This window comes from Symphalangus syndactylus, chromosome 18, assembly GCF_028878055.3.
Source record: "Symphalangus syndactylus isolate Jambi chromosome 18, NHGRI_mSymSyn1-v2.1_pri, whole genome shotgun sequence".
NCBI lineage: Eukaryota > Metazoa > Chordata > Mammalia > Primates > Hylobatidae > Symphalangus > Symphalangus syndactylus.
In genome coordinates this window covers 20,824,277-20,839,742 of record NC_072440.2, presented here as the reverse complement: position 1 = coordinate 20,839,742, position 15,466 = coordinate 20,824,277, and the positions used below count along the sequence as shown (strand labels likewise).

Below are 15,466 nucleotides of genomic sequence, written 5' to 3'. Positions count from 1 at the left end.
GGACCCTATGGCTGATTTACTCCCAACGTGTCCCAAGCTGAACTCACCTTCTCTGCAAGCCGTGTCCTCCACCAGGTTCTCCACCCGAGAAGAGTGCACTCACTCACTCCTCTGCCTATACCACATACCCAGGTGCTTCTTCAAAAAGGCTTTTTTTTACAAGCTCTCAAAGGCAGTCCCTCACCAAATTCTAAATATTCCAAACATCCCTCCACTCTGGCCACTTCCTGTTGTCCCCACTGCCTCAGGCCTCATTATCCTCACGAGGGTCATTTTGAGTCTCGCCCTGGAGTGGCCTCTGTCCCTCCTGGGACTCCCTCCTGAGCTCACAGCTTCCCTGGCTGATGCTCAGAGTGTGTAGATGTCTGGAGGCCAGGATGAGGCCTCTCCCCTGCTGCTTCCTTTGAGACCCCACCGCTGTGGATCAGGTGTCCTTGTGCTTGGCCTCTGCAGGCCACCAGGCCTTTTTGAAGTCTGTCCTCTCAGAAGCCAGCAGCCTGAACAAAGAGGGCACAGAATCAGCTCGCAGGCCTGTTAGCTGGCTTGGGAGGGGGCTGGGCAATTTGATGTGGCCTCTGTCACCTCCCTATTCACTCCAGGCATGGCTTGACATGGATCAAAAAATTTCAACTTTTAGCTTTTAAAAAACAACCAAAGGCCGGGCACGGCTGTTCATGCCTGTAATCCCAGCACTTTGGGAGGCTAAGGCAGGCGGATCACGAGGTCAGGAGTTCAAGACCAGCCTGGCCAACATGGTGAAACCCCGTCTCTACTAAAAATACAAAAATTAGCTGGGCGTGGTGGCGTGTGCCTGTAATACCAGCTCCTCAAGAGACTGAGGCAGGAGAATTGCTTGAACCCAGACCCGGGAGGTGGAGGTTTCAGTGAGCCAAGATTGTGCCACTGCACTCCAGTCTGGACTACAGAGCAAGACTCTGTCACAAACAAACAAACGTAACCAGGTAATTTTGCAAAAATAGTCATCCTCATCCCATCCCATCCCCCACTCCTTGGCTTGCCCCACCCCTGAACTTCACCCCACCTCTGACCCTTAACCCTGGGAAGAGGCCCAGGAATAGGACAAGGAGGGGGTGGGGGCCAGGCAGGCACCCCCTCCTCTAAGCCGAGTCAGCTCGCTCTTGGGCAATTGCTTGGTCTTGCCCAGTCCTCATCACAAACTGTTCAATTCCTCGAGAAGTTGCCACAGCCTCCTCACTCATTAACCCTCAACTAATAAGGAGACTTACCTACTTAGCAATGGCAGGACTTGTGATCAGGAATACAGTGACCAATTTCGGCATGCACTTGCCTCGCATGGACTGCCCCATGTCCTCATTCCCAAGAGCTTGGGGTTCAGAGGCAAACAGATGGGGCTGGGGTGAATGCTGACTCCCTTGCTCTGGCCTCCTCTTCCCCATGACATCTGCTCATAACTCGTGGGCTCGCTGGGCACGGGTGAGGGACATGGGCTAGGGCCAGTGATGTGCTCACCAGGGCTTGGCCGAGAGTAGGTGCACTGATAATTTGGGGTCAAAAAAATAAGTACGAATGAGGGCTTTCTGGGAGTAGAACACCAAGGCAGGTGCTCAAGATGACAAAGAGGTGGCCGTGAGGTACAGCAGTGGCACTGAGCAGGACCAGCCCTGGCTTACTGGCTGGCCTCCCCTGCCCTGTCGGTGCTTCACTGTGGGTCCCTTCCCAGCCGCCTGCCCAGTGGCAGCCCCGTATCCAGGACAGGGACACACTCCCATTTGTCCTGCTGCTCCCTACCTGGCCCGGGCCAGGCCCACTGGTAATGCTCAGAGGCAGTTGGTTGATTGCACTGAGCCCCGGGTCTACCTCTCAGCCACTCCCAAGCCTCACTGTCCCCGCCAGTATAGGAAGAGGACTGAGCTTGGTGACGGAGATGATCTGGGCCTACCATGTGCCAGACACTGAGGTGTGGGCAGAGAGGGATGAAGACCCAGCCCTGTCCTTAGGAAGGGGGACGGACAAAACTGCAGGTCAATACCGAGGGAGGAGACAGGGCAGGGCCCGGGAGGGCAGGTGGCAGGGGAGGGGCTTCAGGCAGAGGGAGGCAAGGAGGAGGGGGGCGGGGAGGTGGAGGCTGGGGGAGACTTTGCACCTCAGCCATTTGCAGATGGCACACAGGCTGTGTTGAGCTGTGGGGCCTCTGGGCATTGCAGCCTGGAAATTAACAGCAGTGTCTGTCTGCACTGAATATCCCCAGCGCTGGGACCAGGCATGACAAGGAACTAGATCACACTCCTGCCTGCCTAGAGGCCCTGGTGCCAGGGCATGATCCTGAAGGCGGTAGGCTCCCTGACCCCTATGGCACTTGTGTGGAAGACACAGGGGGCAGGTGCAGGCCAGGATGGAGACCGGTGGACCAGGCCAGAGCTGCTGCCAAAGCAGAAGCGCTCAGGACCCCAGGGTGCAGGGCAGGAGACACTAGAGAGGCCAGACAGGAGGTGGGGTGGTGAGGAAGGGGAGACCAGAGCGCTACCTGTCCGAGGCCTGGCAACAGGTGGCCACAGGAGTCATCGGGAGCTTGCAGGTGGAACGCCAGGCACCTGGGGAAGGCATGGAAGTTTGCCTGGGGCTGCTGCTTTTAAGCCCACCTATGTGGGGAGAGGGTGTGTCATCTCATGAGAGAAGGCACATGGCGCCCAGAAAACAAACGCCAAGACCACCATTCTCATTATCTCAATGTGATATCGGACTTTATGGCACAGTTGGGTGCCAAACCGTAAGACCCAATGGCAAGAGCAGCTGGTGCCCCATTCTGGCCTGCTCTCTCCTGGGCTCTGGGGCCACAACCCCAGAGGCCCCTTCCTCTCTGCGGGTGCTGTGATTCCCACTGAGGGACAGGCAGTGATGAGACCTCCATCCTCCCACTCTCACCTACCCGTTATTCTCAAGGGTCCAAGAAGCAGCAGGCATCTCTTTCTCCCACTGAGGCACATGTGAGCTGGGGGAGTGTGGGAGATAGGAACCGGGAAGCAAGTGAGTGCCAGCGGTGGGACAGGGCTTCCCCCTCTTCACCTGTCACTGGAGGGACATGGGCCTGCTGCTTTTGAAAAGCCAGTCACAGCTGGAAGAAGACACAGACACACCCCAACCTAGGGGCTAGGCCTCAGCTTCGGAATGTGACAATTTATTTGGGGGGTAAAAGAGGCTTTTCACCCCCCTTTCCTGGCGTTGATACAATATTGAAGAGCAGCAGAACAAACGTACAAGACAGAGTAATCGGCACAGACCCACCCCTCCCCCGGAACCGCCGAATCCAGAATGGAGCCCAAACCCACAACCCCAACTAAGCGTCTTCTCCACAGGGGGAGGGGCAGGGTGGACTGGGGGACCTGCCCCCCATGCTGGGGCGGCACCTCCGTTTTCCATCTCCTGCCAACCCCACTATTTTCCCATCTTTGACCACTGGAGGCAAAGTTTAGCCAGCTGGGAGCTGGATGGTTGAACCACATACAAAGGCAACAACACTTCATTTTAAAAATGAGAGAGAAAAAAGAGACAGTGCCCCTCCCCAAATATAGAGCTATATATGTATATTTTATATATATAGAATTCATTCGTGCACAATTCATTAAATGAACTTCTCAAAAATTAAAAAAATTATAAGATACGTATTTCTTTAGGCCTTTGTGTTTTTAAATTAAAACCAACGAAAAGAAGTCTCTCTCTCCACTCCACCCAGCAGCAAGGGCAGCCGGAACGCTTCGCTCCAGCTACCTGGCCTCCTGCAAGGGGGTTCCCCCATGAGACCGTTAGTCTCCTTTTGCCTGGCTGACTACCTGCATACAGTAGGCACTCACTGCTGGAGTGAGGCACTGACTCCTCCAAAGATTGCAGGGGGCAGAGGAGGGAACCACGAAGGCCTGGGAGGGGGCATCTTTGGCCCCCACTAACTATCTCCCTGTTTCTGCATCCTGGTGACTGTCAGCAAGAGATGAGTCGGGGAGACCCTCTCCTGGAGTTCTAGCCCCTAATTCTGGGCTTTCTATATGAGAGGACATGCAGATAGGGAAGAAACTAAAACCTTTCAATGTCTTCCTTTTTTCTTTAAAAGTGATTCTCAAACCATCCCCGTCCCAAAGAGGCCGCCTTGGGCAAGTGCATGGGAGCCCGGAAGTGGAACTGACCAGGTGGGGCTCCACTGTCCCGTGTGGGCGAAGTGCAAAAAAAAAAAAAAAAAAAAAAAAGAAAAAAAAGAAAAACAAAAGAAAAAAGAAAAACCACCACAAACCAAAACAACAAAACGACACAGAAAAGTGGGCAAAAGGGGGATGTGTCCTCTTGGGTCCCCATAGGCCAGAGAGGCTGGTAGCAGCCCAGCCCCCTAGCCCACCCAGCTCCGTGTTGGGGCTGACCCTCCAGCCTTGGGCAGGCCCACCGGCCTGGCTCTCCTCCAGGACCTCCTGGCTCAGGGGCTCGCTGCCAGTCTTGTGCTGGCTCCAGGGCCTGGGCCCTGCCTTTTAAAGGGCTTTTCCCCATAGGCCAAAGCATCCTGGGCCCCAGTCCCTGCCGCATTCCCCCAGTGAAGCAGCTGCGCTTCTCCAAAACCATTTTCACCTCTTCGAAAAGGGGCCATCCCCCCAACTCTGTCCGCCTCACACTGAAGTTGGGGACTTGATCATCACCTCTTCCCAGATCATAGGAAGGATGAGGCTCATTTTGACCTTGACCCCTTTGCAGGGTGAGAACAAAGAGGGTTGTGGGCAGCTGGGGGTCCCAGTACCAGCAACCTTGACCCCCACCTGGTACTGGGCAGCTGCTCTGACACCAGCAGCACTTTCTGAAGAGGCCTTGCTGCCCAGTGTACCCATTTCACAGAAGGGCAAACTAAAGGTCAGGGTGGGGACCGAGACAGGGATGGGTTCCAATTTACCGTCTCAAATCAGAGACACCAGACCTCACCTGTTTCCTATGATACTTGGGTGGGGAGGGGGTGCACTTAAGGGGAGATGACGGATGCCCCAACCAATATTGAACATAGGAGGAGATCGGGCTTTGGGGGTTATTTCACATACAAAAATAAAGCAAACCAGATTGCAACTTCTGCTTGGTAATTAGGCAAATGGAAAGCAGCAAGGGTGGAGGAGGGGCCCATGGAGGCTGATCTCCCAAGGGAGGCTGATCCGTGCAAGTGTGTGGGGGGCGGGGGTACTAGAGAGGGGAGGAAGGAGGCCTCTGCTCACCCTCGGTCCCATCCACTCTGGCCCCCATGGGCACTGCCCACCTCAAGGCGGTGTGCCTGGTGCCTCTTCATGCACCAAGGCTGGCCCGGGCTGCTCCGCTTGGAGCTCAGGCCAGCAGAAGCAGACCACCTGCGGCAAGGGAAATGCATTCCCTCTCCCCAGCCACCCCCAGGGCCCAGCTTCTTGCCTCCGGAAGCCTGCATCCCCTTTCAGGCCACAGAGGCTCAGAGAGGTTGTGGGCTTTAGGGTGACCCGTGGGGAGGGAGGTCTCCCCCATAGGGTGGCGGTGGTAGGGACCAGATGGCCCAACAACTGGCAAAGGAACAGAAGGAGGCAAGAAACCAAACTGCCCACTCACCAGCCCCCTGGAGAAAATCACCAGTGACAACCCCCACCCTCCCAAACCTCAGCTTGCCAGGACCTGCAGCTTGGGTTAGCTCCCCGGGGACCCGCTGTTGCCCTTCCCTTTGAGCAAGCATGGGTGTGGAGATCTGGATCCAGGCCCTCTCCACAGTGCCTGCGACGCCAGGGGACCTGCCAGCTGGGCCCAGGCTTCCGCCCCATCCTGACATTGCCACCTCACCTGTGCAATCACTGCGTTACTATTTTTTCTTAAATATCTCTTTCTCCCCCCCACCCCCCCATAGGAATCCCACAATATTTTTTTCTATTTCTTTTTTTTCCTCTTTTTTTGTTTTTGTTTTTTTGCAAAACTAATTCTTTCACTTTCCTGTCATAAAATCACCTCTGAAAACACAACTTCTTTACAAAAAAGTCACGAATGACACGAACTCTCAGGAAAACACATTTCTATGGTCTCTGGAAACACCTGTAACTGGCACCCAGGTGGTCACTCACCTGGGGGAGGGGGTCAGGGGGAAATCACCTCCAAGGACAGAGGAGAAATACCAGCCCTTATTTGGGGGAAAAGCCAATTGGCACTTGGACGGCCACAAAGCCAACACACAGGGCAGGGTAGGGAGGGGCCGAGGAGTATCAGCCCCCACCCCGACCCTGCGAGGGTCCCCGTTCTACATCCCGGGGAGGGGAGGGCTAGGGCCACGCTGTGGGCCCTGGCAGGGAGATTGGGAAGGAAGGCAGCCTCCCATTCTTAGGACCAAAGGCGCTAGGGTTCTAATCAGCCTCCTGCCAACGTGCTTCTGAGGGAGGGGCCCATGGCAGCACAGCCAGGAAGCCAGCTCCAGCCACGCCTGGAACACGCCACCCACGCACAACGGAGACCCGGGAAGTGGCCCAGGGCTGGCCAGCGGGGCCCCAGTCCCAATCCTGGGACCAACACCCTCACTCTCCTGGAGAACACAGCCCCTCTGGTCTCACCTTTGCCTGCCTGCCCTCCCAGGGCCTGGCCTAAGGCTGGCGCTGTGGCCTCTGCCACTGGCATGGGTGCCTCAGCTCTCCGGCAGCAGAGGGAAACAGAAGCTGCCCAGGACACGGGAGGCTCCTTTGCTTCAGGCAGGCTGGGCTGTGAGAAAGCCTCCATGGTCAGAAGCAAAAGAGGGGCTGGGACAAGCTGGGAGGCCCTCGGGAATGGATTCTTCGGCGTCCTCCCCAAACACCGGGAGGAAGTGGGAGCTTGGAACGGGGTCTCCCTCTCTATCTCGGTTCCCAACATGATGTGAAGTGAAGGTCCGACAGGTTGGGCTGACCACCCCGAGGAGGGCAGGGGGGTGGGGGGCATGGTGCCCCCACACCTGGGCCAGGAGGGGAGGCCTGGTGACTTCCACAGCAAACCTCCAGACCCAAGCCTGGTCCCCAGGCCTACTGAGGCGAGAGGCGGTCCAGGCCTTCAATGCCCCTGTTCAAAGGAACTGTAAAGGGTGCCACCCGGCAGCCTGGGGCCTAGCACCCAATGCACGTATGAACCCACGGACAAACACAGCAAGTGGGGCAGACGCGCAACTGGAAGTTTCCACGGCAGGTTCTCGTAGCACCTTTGGTCAAGAACTGAAGGGGCCTTTAGATGAGGGGAGGCTGTGGCCAGGTGCACCCTCTGCCAGTTCCTCCCACTGTTGAGGGGGTTAGGAAAGAGACAGGGCTGGGGCAGGGCATAGGGGGTCTACTTAGGCCTCATCCAAAATCGAGCAGGGAAGACCCCGCCCTGGCCCAACTTCTGATGCCCTGGCTGATGTGGAGGGAGGAGCCGAGTCTGGCCTCATCCTTGGCCTCTGCCTGGGACTTTGCCAAACAGGCAGGATGCCCTCCTCCTGCCTAGGCATCTGCAGGAAGGAAAGGGACTGTGTCCACCCTCGGTGGGGGTCTCCTAAGGGCCCCACAGCTGCCAGGTTAGCACCGAGAAATCAGACGCCGCACAGGAGAGCAGGAAGCAAGCCAGAGAGACGGGTGGGATGTGGAAGGGGCAGAGGAACCCTAGGTTCTAGGGCTTTCCAGAAACCACCCAGTGGGCCCTACCATGCATGGGCAGGGGGTGTGCCCTTCCCCTGCCCCATTCCAGGGTGGCCCCTACCCCCTGGCTTTCTGGGACCCCAACTACCCAGCCCCATCCCTGGGTCAACACCGAGCCATTTGAGACAAGCAAAGCACAGGGAGAGAGGGCTGGGGGCAAGGGCGGGGTGGGAGCAAGAGTATGACTTCGGGCAGGAGGGCCCCCCCAAGCCCCCCTCCTTGGTGGAGCCCCCTCACTTGCTCGCCCCAATGCCGCCACCGCCCCCAGCGGCGCCTGCTACCCCAGCAGCCACCTTCTCGAAATCCTCAGGGTTGCAGAATTCCTTGATTGTGACCGTTAGGAGGTTGCTGGTGACATCGGTGACGACCACATTGGAGCAGGGTGACATCTCGGGGCGCCAGTCCCCAGCCTCGGGCTCGGAGGAGGCACTGGCGGGCTCAGGGGCCGTGGGAGGTGCCAGGCCGGCAGCAGCTGTGACCTCCGGCGGTGCCCGCTTGCTGGTGGCTGCCGAGTCGGGAGGGAGGGACAGGTCGAGCACCTCCGGCTCGCGCCAGCTGGGGGCGGATGGGCTCACCGTCTCGGGGAGGAGCTTGGGGGGCGTGTCGTCGGGGTCAGAGGACTGTGGTGTAGGCGAGGGGCAGCCGGAGGAACCAGAGCTGCGGGCGTCGTAGGGGGCGGCGGGGGCGGCCAGAAGCAGCCCAGGGCCCGGGGCTGAGGCATCAGCCTTGCCGGGGGACGGGGCAGCCAGGGGGGCGGGCGGAGGCTTGTACAGCGCAAAGGCGCCGAACTTCATGTGGCGGATCTGGGTGCGCAGGACGCTCTCGCTGAACTTCTTGCTCTTGCCTATAACGCGGTTCCGCGAGGGGACTTTGGGGCGGGCCAGCGCCCCGGCCCCCTGCCCGGCGCCCCCGCCGCCAGCGCCCTTGTCGATCACCTTCAGGTTCAGGATGATGCGGTTCCGCTTGGGCTCCCGCGGCTTCACCTTGCGGTTGATGATGCGCACCGTCTCCGAGAAGGGCGAGATGGGCGGGCGCAGTCCGGGGCTGCCCCCCTGCGGGTCCGGGCGGGGCAGGGGACGGCGGGACATACGGTGGCAGCGGCGGATGTCCTTCTTGAGCCGGTGCACGGCTGCGCTGGAATGCAGCTTGGGCGAGGAGACACTGGCGCTCGGCTTGACAGAGAAATGCACATCACTGATGCGGAGGGCCTCGGCCTGGGCCCGCGCCTGCGGGCAAAGGGAGGGGTGGGTGGGACCTCAGGGCTGCCCCGCTGACCTCCCCTGGATGTCCCTGCGCCAGCCAGCCCTAAGTACAGCCTCTCAGCCAGCGATCCCGAAAGCACTTAAGAGAATCACTGGTCTTTATGACCTCGCCTTAGAAAAGGAAACAGAGGTTCAGAGATGAAGCAATTTGCCTCTGACTCCAAGGTCAGAGTCAGGACACCCTTGTCCAGGCCCAATTCCAAAACTGTGTTTTTTCCACCACCCACCACCTCCGCTAGCTCCACGGAGGGCCCTGGGCCACTCCACGGCTGCCCTTGTTGACACGGAGGAGTGTCAACAATTGGGACACAGTGTGGGGAGGACAGCCCTTTGCTCAGAAGCCCCTGCCAAACCCCTGCTCTGTGGCAGATCCAGCCCAAGCGGGGACTCCTCCACGGGCTCATTCGTGGTGACAGAAAGGAGGAGGTGGGTCCTCCCTGCTCCCCCGCACCCAGTCCCGCTGAGCCACCATGTCCCCAATGTCCCGCACTTTCTCGCCTTTGAGCAGGCTGACCTCCGGCTCCAGTCTGCCTCCTCAGCTGGCCAGCACCTCAGCCACCATACTTCCCTGGATGGGTCTCATTTACTTGTCTGCCCAGTGCCTGGCTCAGAGTGAACTGGTACCTATGCATCCCAAAGCCTGCACCCCAAAGCCTGGGCTGGAACCCAACCCGGTCAGACATGAGTTTGGTGGGGATACGCCTAAAGGTGGGCCCGACCACTCCCTATTTTCTGGGGCAGGATGGTGGTGCAGAGGTTGTAGGCAGCCAGGAATACGGCCCCAGGCTCCTAGGCCTGTCCTTCCAGCTGTCCTTCCAGGCATGACATCTCTCTAAAGCCGCAGGGCTCTCAAGAGACCCCAGGTTCCAGTCCAACCCACCCGTTGTCAGATGCCACTAAATGGAGAGATGCTAAGGGACTCGTAAGGCAACGTAAACTGTCTGCATGGCCAGTCCTTTCTTTGCTAAGGAAGGTACTGAGGCGCCAGGCACCAGTTGTTTGGGGTTACAGCTGCACACACACAGACTGTCCCCTGGAGAGCTGCCCTATTACAGGGAGGACGGTGGGCAGCGGGAACATGAAGTGATTTCGTGCAGCGAAAGAACCACAGAGCCTAGAGAAGCACAGACCCCAGGCTTGGAGAATGAAACATCGAAGCCTGGCCCGGACACCTAAGTAGGAGAAAATCCTGGTCCTTACTGAGCCCTGACGGCACCCCAGACAGTTCCAGAGGCCGCGGAGCCTGCTAAGACAGACAAATGGTAGAGGCAGAGAGTCCTCTGGGCAAGGTCCCAGTGGTGTGAGAAGATGGTGAGGAGTCACAGGACTGAAAGCAAGGGCTGGGGACAGAGGCTGGGGTGTATGTGGGGTGCCACAAGGGGCATGGGTTTTACAGATCCTACTGGGGCGGGAGGCTTGTTAGGTCATGGCTGCCCTCAATCTAGGTGGGAGATGGCTGGGACCGAGAGGAAGGCCATGTCCTCATGGTTGGTCTGTGAGGTCCTTGAGGGTGGGATCTGTTGTGAGGTCTCTCTACCTCCCACTCCCCAAAGCACTGGATGCTTAACTAGTACCTGGAGGTAGCCCACATGCGCCTCAGACAAGACTAGATTACATTTGACCACAACTCCCAGGAGAGGTGTTTGCTGGCCTATTTGTTGGCTAAGCGAGGATGTCTTCATTTAGAACGTGGCCTTCAGCCCCGTGGGAGAAGGGACTGTAACTCCACATGGTCCTCCCAGCAGGGCCTCTTGGGGCAGCTTGGTTAACGATCCCTTCCGCCACTAGGTGGCAGCACATGAAGTCGGGCCTGCCCATGCCAATGCTGCCAGCCCAACTCCCAGGGATTGGGCCCCTCAGACCCCTTCCCACACAAAGGCAGGGAAAAGCCCAGACTTTTTTGGCGTGGTAAGCAGACATCCTGCAGGTGCATCCCCACACTTTCTGACTCTCAGAAAGTTAAGTGTTTACTCCCTCTGCAAACTACCTGAGCTTCCTGACTTCTGCAATTATGCTTCCAAGAGTCCAGTGGTGACGGACTGTTCCTGGGGGAGGGGCAGAGTGTGGGCAAATGGCAGGCCCGGAAAGAAACCCTGGCTCTGTGAGTCTCCTTTCCTTATCTGCTCGACCATCACAGAGCCTACTACGGGCACTCCTGTGATGATCAGAGAATACATGGCACCTGCTCAGCACAGTGCCTGGCATGCAGCAAATAACTGAACAGACCTACCCATGGGTGGTGGACTTACAAGCAGTGATCTTTTTCCAATGTACGCTTGGCATACATTGACATTTCTTACTTTATACTTCCTATATATTATTACTTTTTAAAGGGTTCACTGTTCCTCTTCCTCCCCACATGGAGAACTCTTTGAAAGTGGGACCTGGGTCTGCCTGATGAATTAAAAATAACTGTAGCCACATGCTTATTGCACCCTGACCAGGTGACAGGCATAGCTCTGTGGGCTTGGCATGCACTGCAGATGGTGTGAAGGTTCAAGCACCTGAACTCTACCATGGCCTCTCCCCATGTCTGTGGGCAAGTTACTGGACACCTCTGGCCCTGTTTCCCCATGCATAAAACAGGGAGGATGGAAGCTATCTCATGGGCTCCTGTTTGCTTCAGAGTAGTTCCTGGCAGAAAGCGCCGAGTGTAATTTGCTGACTCTGCCATACTGCCTCTCAGGGAGCCCCAGAGCAATGTGTTCGGCCCAAGCTAATCTCCATGGCCCCTCACAAATATCCACACCACTCTCAGGCTACCTGTTTCTTAGGGTCCAGAGAAAAAAGTCCTACTATCTGCGTCTCTATCCCCTGCCATGCCAACTCTGCAGACTTCATAGTTTCCTGTGTGTGTCTGCCTTCCCCCTTTAACCTGACATGGACTCCTCAAGGCACAAGATGAAGAAAAGGAGACAGGATGAAGCCAGGAAGCTGAACCTCGGGTAAGTCACTTTCCCTTCCTAGGCCTTGATTTTTTATCCGTGAAATGGGGATAATACTCCCTACTTCTTGGAACTGTTGAGAGAATTAAAGGAGATAATCCATGTGGAGGCTCAGCCCTGTATTAGGCCCACAGCCAGCTCAGGAACCAAAAGAACTATCAAGAAAAAAAGGCGTTCTGTGTGTCAACGCTCATGGTCATACTCGCTTCGCCGCTAGAGGGTGCCCCAGCTGCACTGAGAGGCTGTCACACAGCCCACCAGCCTTCCAGCTGCTCCACCCATCCCTCCCCAAGAGAAGCATCAGGGTTAAGGTTACTCCCCGGATCCCCTAGGATGCACGTCGCTTGAAGGTGGGGGTTATAAAAATATGAAATTCTGGAAACCAACATTTCTTTCACTTCTGCTTCTCTTCTCCGAAAAAGAGTCCTCCCATAAAGTCACCGGCTGTCGGGTGGGAGGGGGCCCTGAGGCATCCGTAGCACTACAGGAAGACAGGTGGTCCAGTGAGTCCCACCTGCAGCCGTGCCTGCCACCTAGGGCCATCTTGCCCTTCCTTTCCCAGACTCTGTTTTTCCTTGTCAAAATAAAATAAAAACCCAAATCCTCCAAGATGGCTTCCTCTGGAAGTTCTTCCCTCCCTAGCAGAGGCTAATATGCTATGCTCTCACTCCCACATCCCCATCCCCCAGACATGGCCGGGACTGGGGGGAAACTGAGGCTCAGAGCCCTAAAGTTAGTGGCCCAGCCTGGGCGATAAATTCAAAGTGAAATGATTTGAGGTCAAATTCAAGTTGGATCCCCAAGAAAGGAGGGGAGCCATGAAGAACAAATCCTGAAAGACAGGGAACGGGGGAAGCTGCGGGCAGGGAGGCAGGTGGTCCCCCAAATCCTCTCCTTGTGCCCTGCCAGGAGGTGAGACCCCACTCACTCTCCCTCTGGGTTCCAACTCCCAGCACAGTCATAACAGCTCAAACAAATGCCTCCTTCCCATGGGCATCCCCCACCTGCCTCAGCCACCCCCTTTCCTGGAGCCCTAAAGGCATCCCTAGCCCCTGGTTTCAACAGGAAGGATTATCCCCAGTCCCAGGACCCTCTTGTTGAAGCTGAAGCTGGCTGAGGCCTGCCATCAGGGGCTTCTGGGGGGGCTCACAACCACCCCCTGCCCAGCTGGGGCCCCTCTGAAAAGGCCCGCCCGCTTGGGCGGCCGCGTATCTGTCCCTCCCTTCCAGGCCCCGTGCTGTGCCGTGGCTGGGGGCCCGAGAGGGGGATGCTGCTGGGGCTGGGCCAGGTTACCTTCAGGAGGAAAGTTTTGGGTTTGGGTCCCCTCTTCTTGGGCCCATACAGCTCACGCTCCCTCTCCCTGCGGCCGAAAAACACCAGAGGTTAAAAAGAGCCCCTTCCCGGGCCCCACTCCGCGCCCTCCCCGGCTCTCCCGTTTCCCCGCGCGGCGCCCCAGCCGAGCCTCGGCCTCGCAGCCCCTGCCAGCTTCCCCAACAACTCACTTTTGCTCGAAGGCTGCAATGAGCCGCGAGTCCAGGATGTTCTCCTCGGGCTCCCAAGTGCTGTACCTGCCGAGTCACAAACGCACAAAATCAGGATGAAGACCAGAGAGGGACAGGCACGCGGCGAGAGCAAGCGCGCGCACCCCCACCCCAGGCCCCGGTGCCCGCTGCCTCCCCTCCCGCGACGCCCCCGGACCTCGCGACACTCACTTGATTGCCCACCCCTTCCATTTCACCAGGTACTCGATGCGTCCCTGAAAAACAGAGGGGAGAAAAACGGGGGTGGGGGTGGGGAGGATGCGGGGACGCGAGGAGGCGGCCGCGCGGGGCTGGGCGAGGGAGCCGGGCTAGCGGGACCGCTTCGCCCCGAGGGCCCCCGGCCCCGGCCGCGGCTGCGGACAGCGGCGGCCCGCCCCGGGCGGCGGCTCACCTTTCGGATCCGCCGTTTGATGATGGATTCGGCCGCGAAGACCCGCTCGCCCACTGCAGACAGCTCCATCTTGCTCAGCGGCACCCACAGCCCATAATACTCCCTGCGCCCGCGGCCGGTGCCGCACCGCTCGCGCACGCGCCGCAGCGCCCAGGCCCCGGCGGGCGGGAGCGCGGCGGGGCGCGCGCTCGCGTTCCAGCTGCGGGCCGTCACGTGACCCTCGCGGCTAGCGCGCGGTTGCCAGGACCTCCCCTTCCCCCTGGGCGGTTGCTAGGGAAAGTCGGCGCTCGCGGGGCGGGGGCGCGCGCTGGCTCTTAAAGGGGCCGCGCCGGCGGAGGGAGCAATTGCCGGCCGACCCGATGGGTGCCCGGCTTGTGGGCACGCTGCGGCCTTACGCTTATCACCCCTCCCCCTCACATCTTGCCGGCGCCCGATCGCTGACACCCTCTCCTCGCCTCTTAATCCCCACGCGAGTCTCGCCAGGCCCCGGGCGGAGAAGGGCTGCGGAGCCCGAGTCTCGCCGCCACCGCGCATCTCCCGCAGCAGCCTGCAAACAGTTAAATATGATGCAGCAGAAATGCAGTTGCTGTTGCCTTGCCAGGCCTTGCAGGAATTTCTTTAAAACATCGCCCCCCACCCATTATTTATGTATTCGTGGGAGTGTGGTTTTGTAACCAGTTCAGAAGAGTTAAAACAAAAACGCCACCGCAGGAAGGGGGTGTGCGGCGAATGGGGCCGAGGAAGGCCGGAGTGACCGTGGGCATCTGTCTGCGGCCGGGGTCTCGGGCGGCACCTGCCCTCGCCCAGGAGACCGGGGAGGACTCGGCGGGGCCGGTGTGGCAGTGGGGGAGGGAGAGGGACCGCGGGCAGGAACGGGCTCCCCTCACCCCGCCTTGGGCCCACAGCGGGTCATCATCTGGTCATTCGGCAGAAGCCGCCTTCGCGGTCATGTCTGTGTTCTCCGATTCCCAGCACCCCTCCCGGCCCCCCGACCCGGCCGCGTCCCTCTCCCCGCCCGCAGCTGCGCGAAGCTTCCGCCATTGCTCTGGGGAGCCCAGATCCCAGCTTCCCACTTGAGGAGGGGCGGGGGATCGAGCTGGGGCTGTCCAGGAACGGAGACACAAAAAATAGCCCTGCCGCGCAAAACGCTCCACTTTTTAAATGTTGAAATTAGTTGAACTTTATTTCCCATTATGTTAGTAGTCTTGTTCTTTGTAAAACCATTTTAAAAATACAGACAAAACAACTGTCCATAACCCCCATAAAACCATTGTTAACATCTTCACCAATCTTCCAGCCTCTGCTCTATGCCTAAACTCACGTACACCTATGTATGTATGTATGTATATACATATACATACACATTGTCTGTAGATGTAATTTTTTAACAAAATGAGATCACGCTATTCACACTGTTCTGGAATCTGCTTTTCTCCCTTAATGCTATAAAGTGGACACCTTTCAGTGTCATTAAATACAGATTTCACCATCCTTCCAGTGACCACCTTGGGGCTGAGATGGGGTGGGGAGGAATGGGGATTGTGAAGAGTCAGGGTTGTGTCTTGCGAACATCAATGGCTCATTAGGAAAGACTTTTACGTTTCTGTGCTACAATGCCAATTCTTGTGTTTCAAATCCACCATAGCAAAATGTTAGTCTTTTTCTCCCCGCAGATTTGTCCAATTATTAC

At 58.0% G+C, this 15,466-nt stretch overlaps 1 protein-coding gene across 2 annotated transcripts; it reads right to left on the bottom strand.

Moving 5' to 3' along the window:
- Window positions 1-3,136: 3,136 nt before the first annotated feature.
- On the bottom strand, window positions 3,137-13,974 carry CBX6 (chromobox 6). 2 transcript variants are annotated; one of them, XM_055253276.2, is made up of 5 exons: window positions 13,777-13,974; window positions 13,557-13,600; window positions 13,347-13,412; window positions 13,138-13,204; window positions 3,137-8,863 (listed from the first exon to the last, which is right to left on the bottom strand). In XM_055253276.2, the coding sequence occupies exons 1-5, from the start codon at window positions 13,843-13,845 to the stop codon at window positions 7,871-7,873; spliced, it is 1,239 nt and encodes a 412-aa protein (XP_055109251.2). In that variant the 5' UTR covers window positions 13,846-13,974; the 3' UTR covers window positions 3,137-7,870. The 2 variants fall into 2 exon arrangements, with proteins under 2 accessions (XP_055109251.2, XP_055109252.2); XM_055253277.2 differs by having other exon boundaries at window positions 3,137-8,809.
- Between the last annotated feature and the right edge of the window lie 1,492 nt (window positions 13,975-15,466).

Bases quoted from the DNA above. Each gene is read 5' to 3' on its own strand.
- CBX6 (XM_055253276.2), bottom strand. From the start codon at position 13,845: ATGGAGCTGTCTGCAGTGGGCGAGCGGGTCTTCGCGGCCGAATCCATC. The intron at 13,205-13,346 runs GTGAGTTGTTGG...TTTCGGCCGCAG, and splicing joins ATTGCAGCCTTCGAGCAAAA to GGAGAGGGAGCGTGAGCTGT. The intron at 8,864-13,137 runs GTAACCTGGCCC...CTTTGCCCGCAG, and splicing joins CCAAAACTTTCCTCCTGAAG to GCGCGGGCCCAGGCCGAGGC.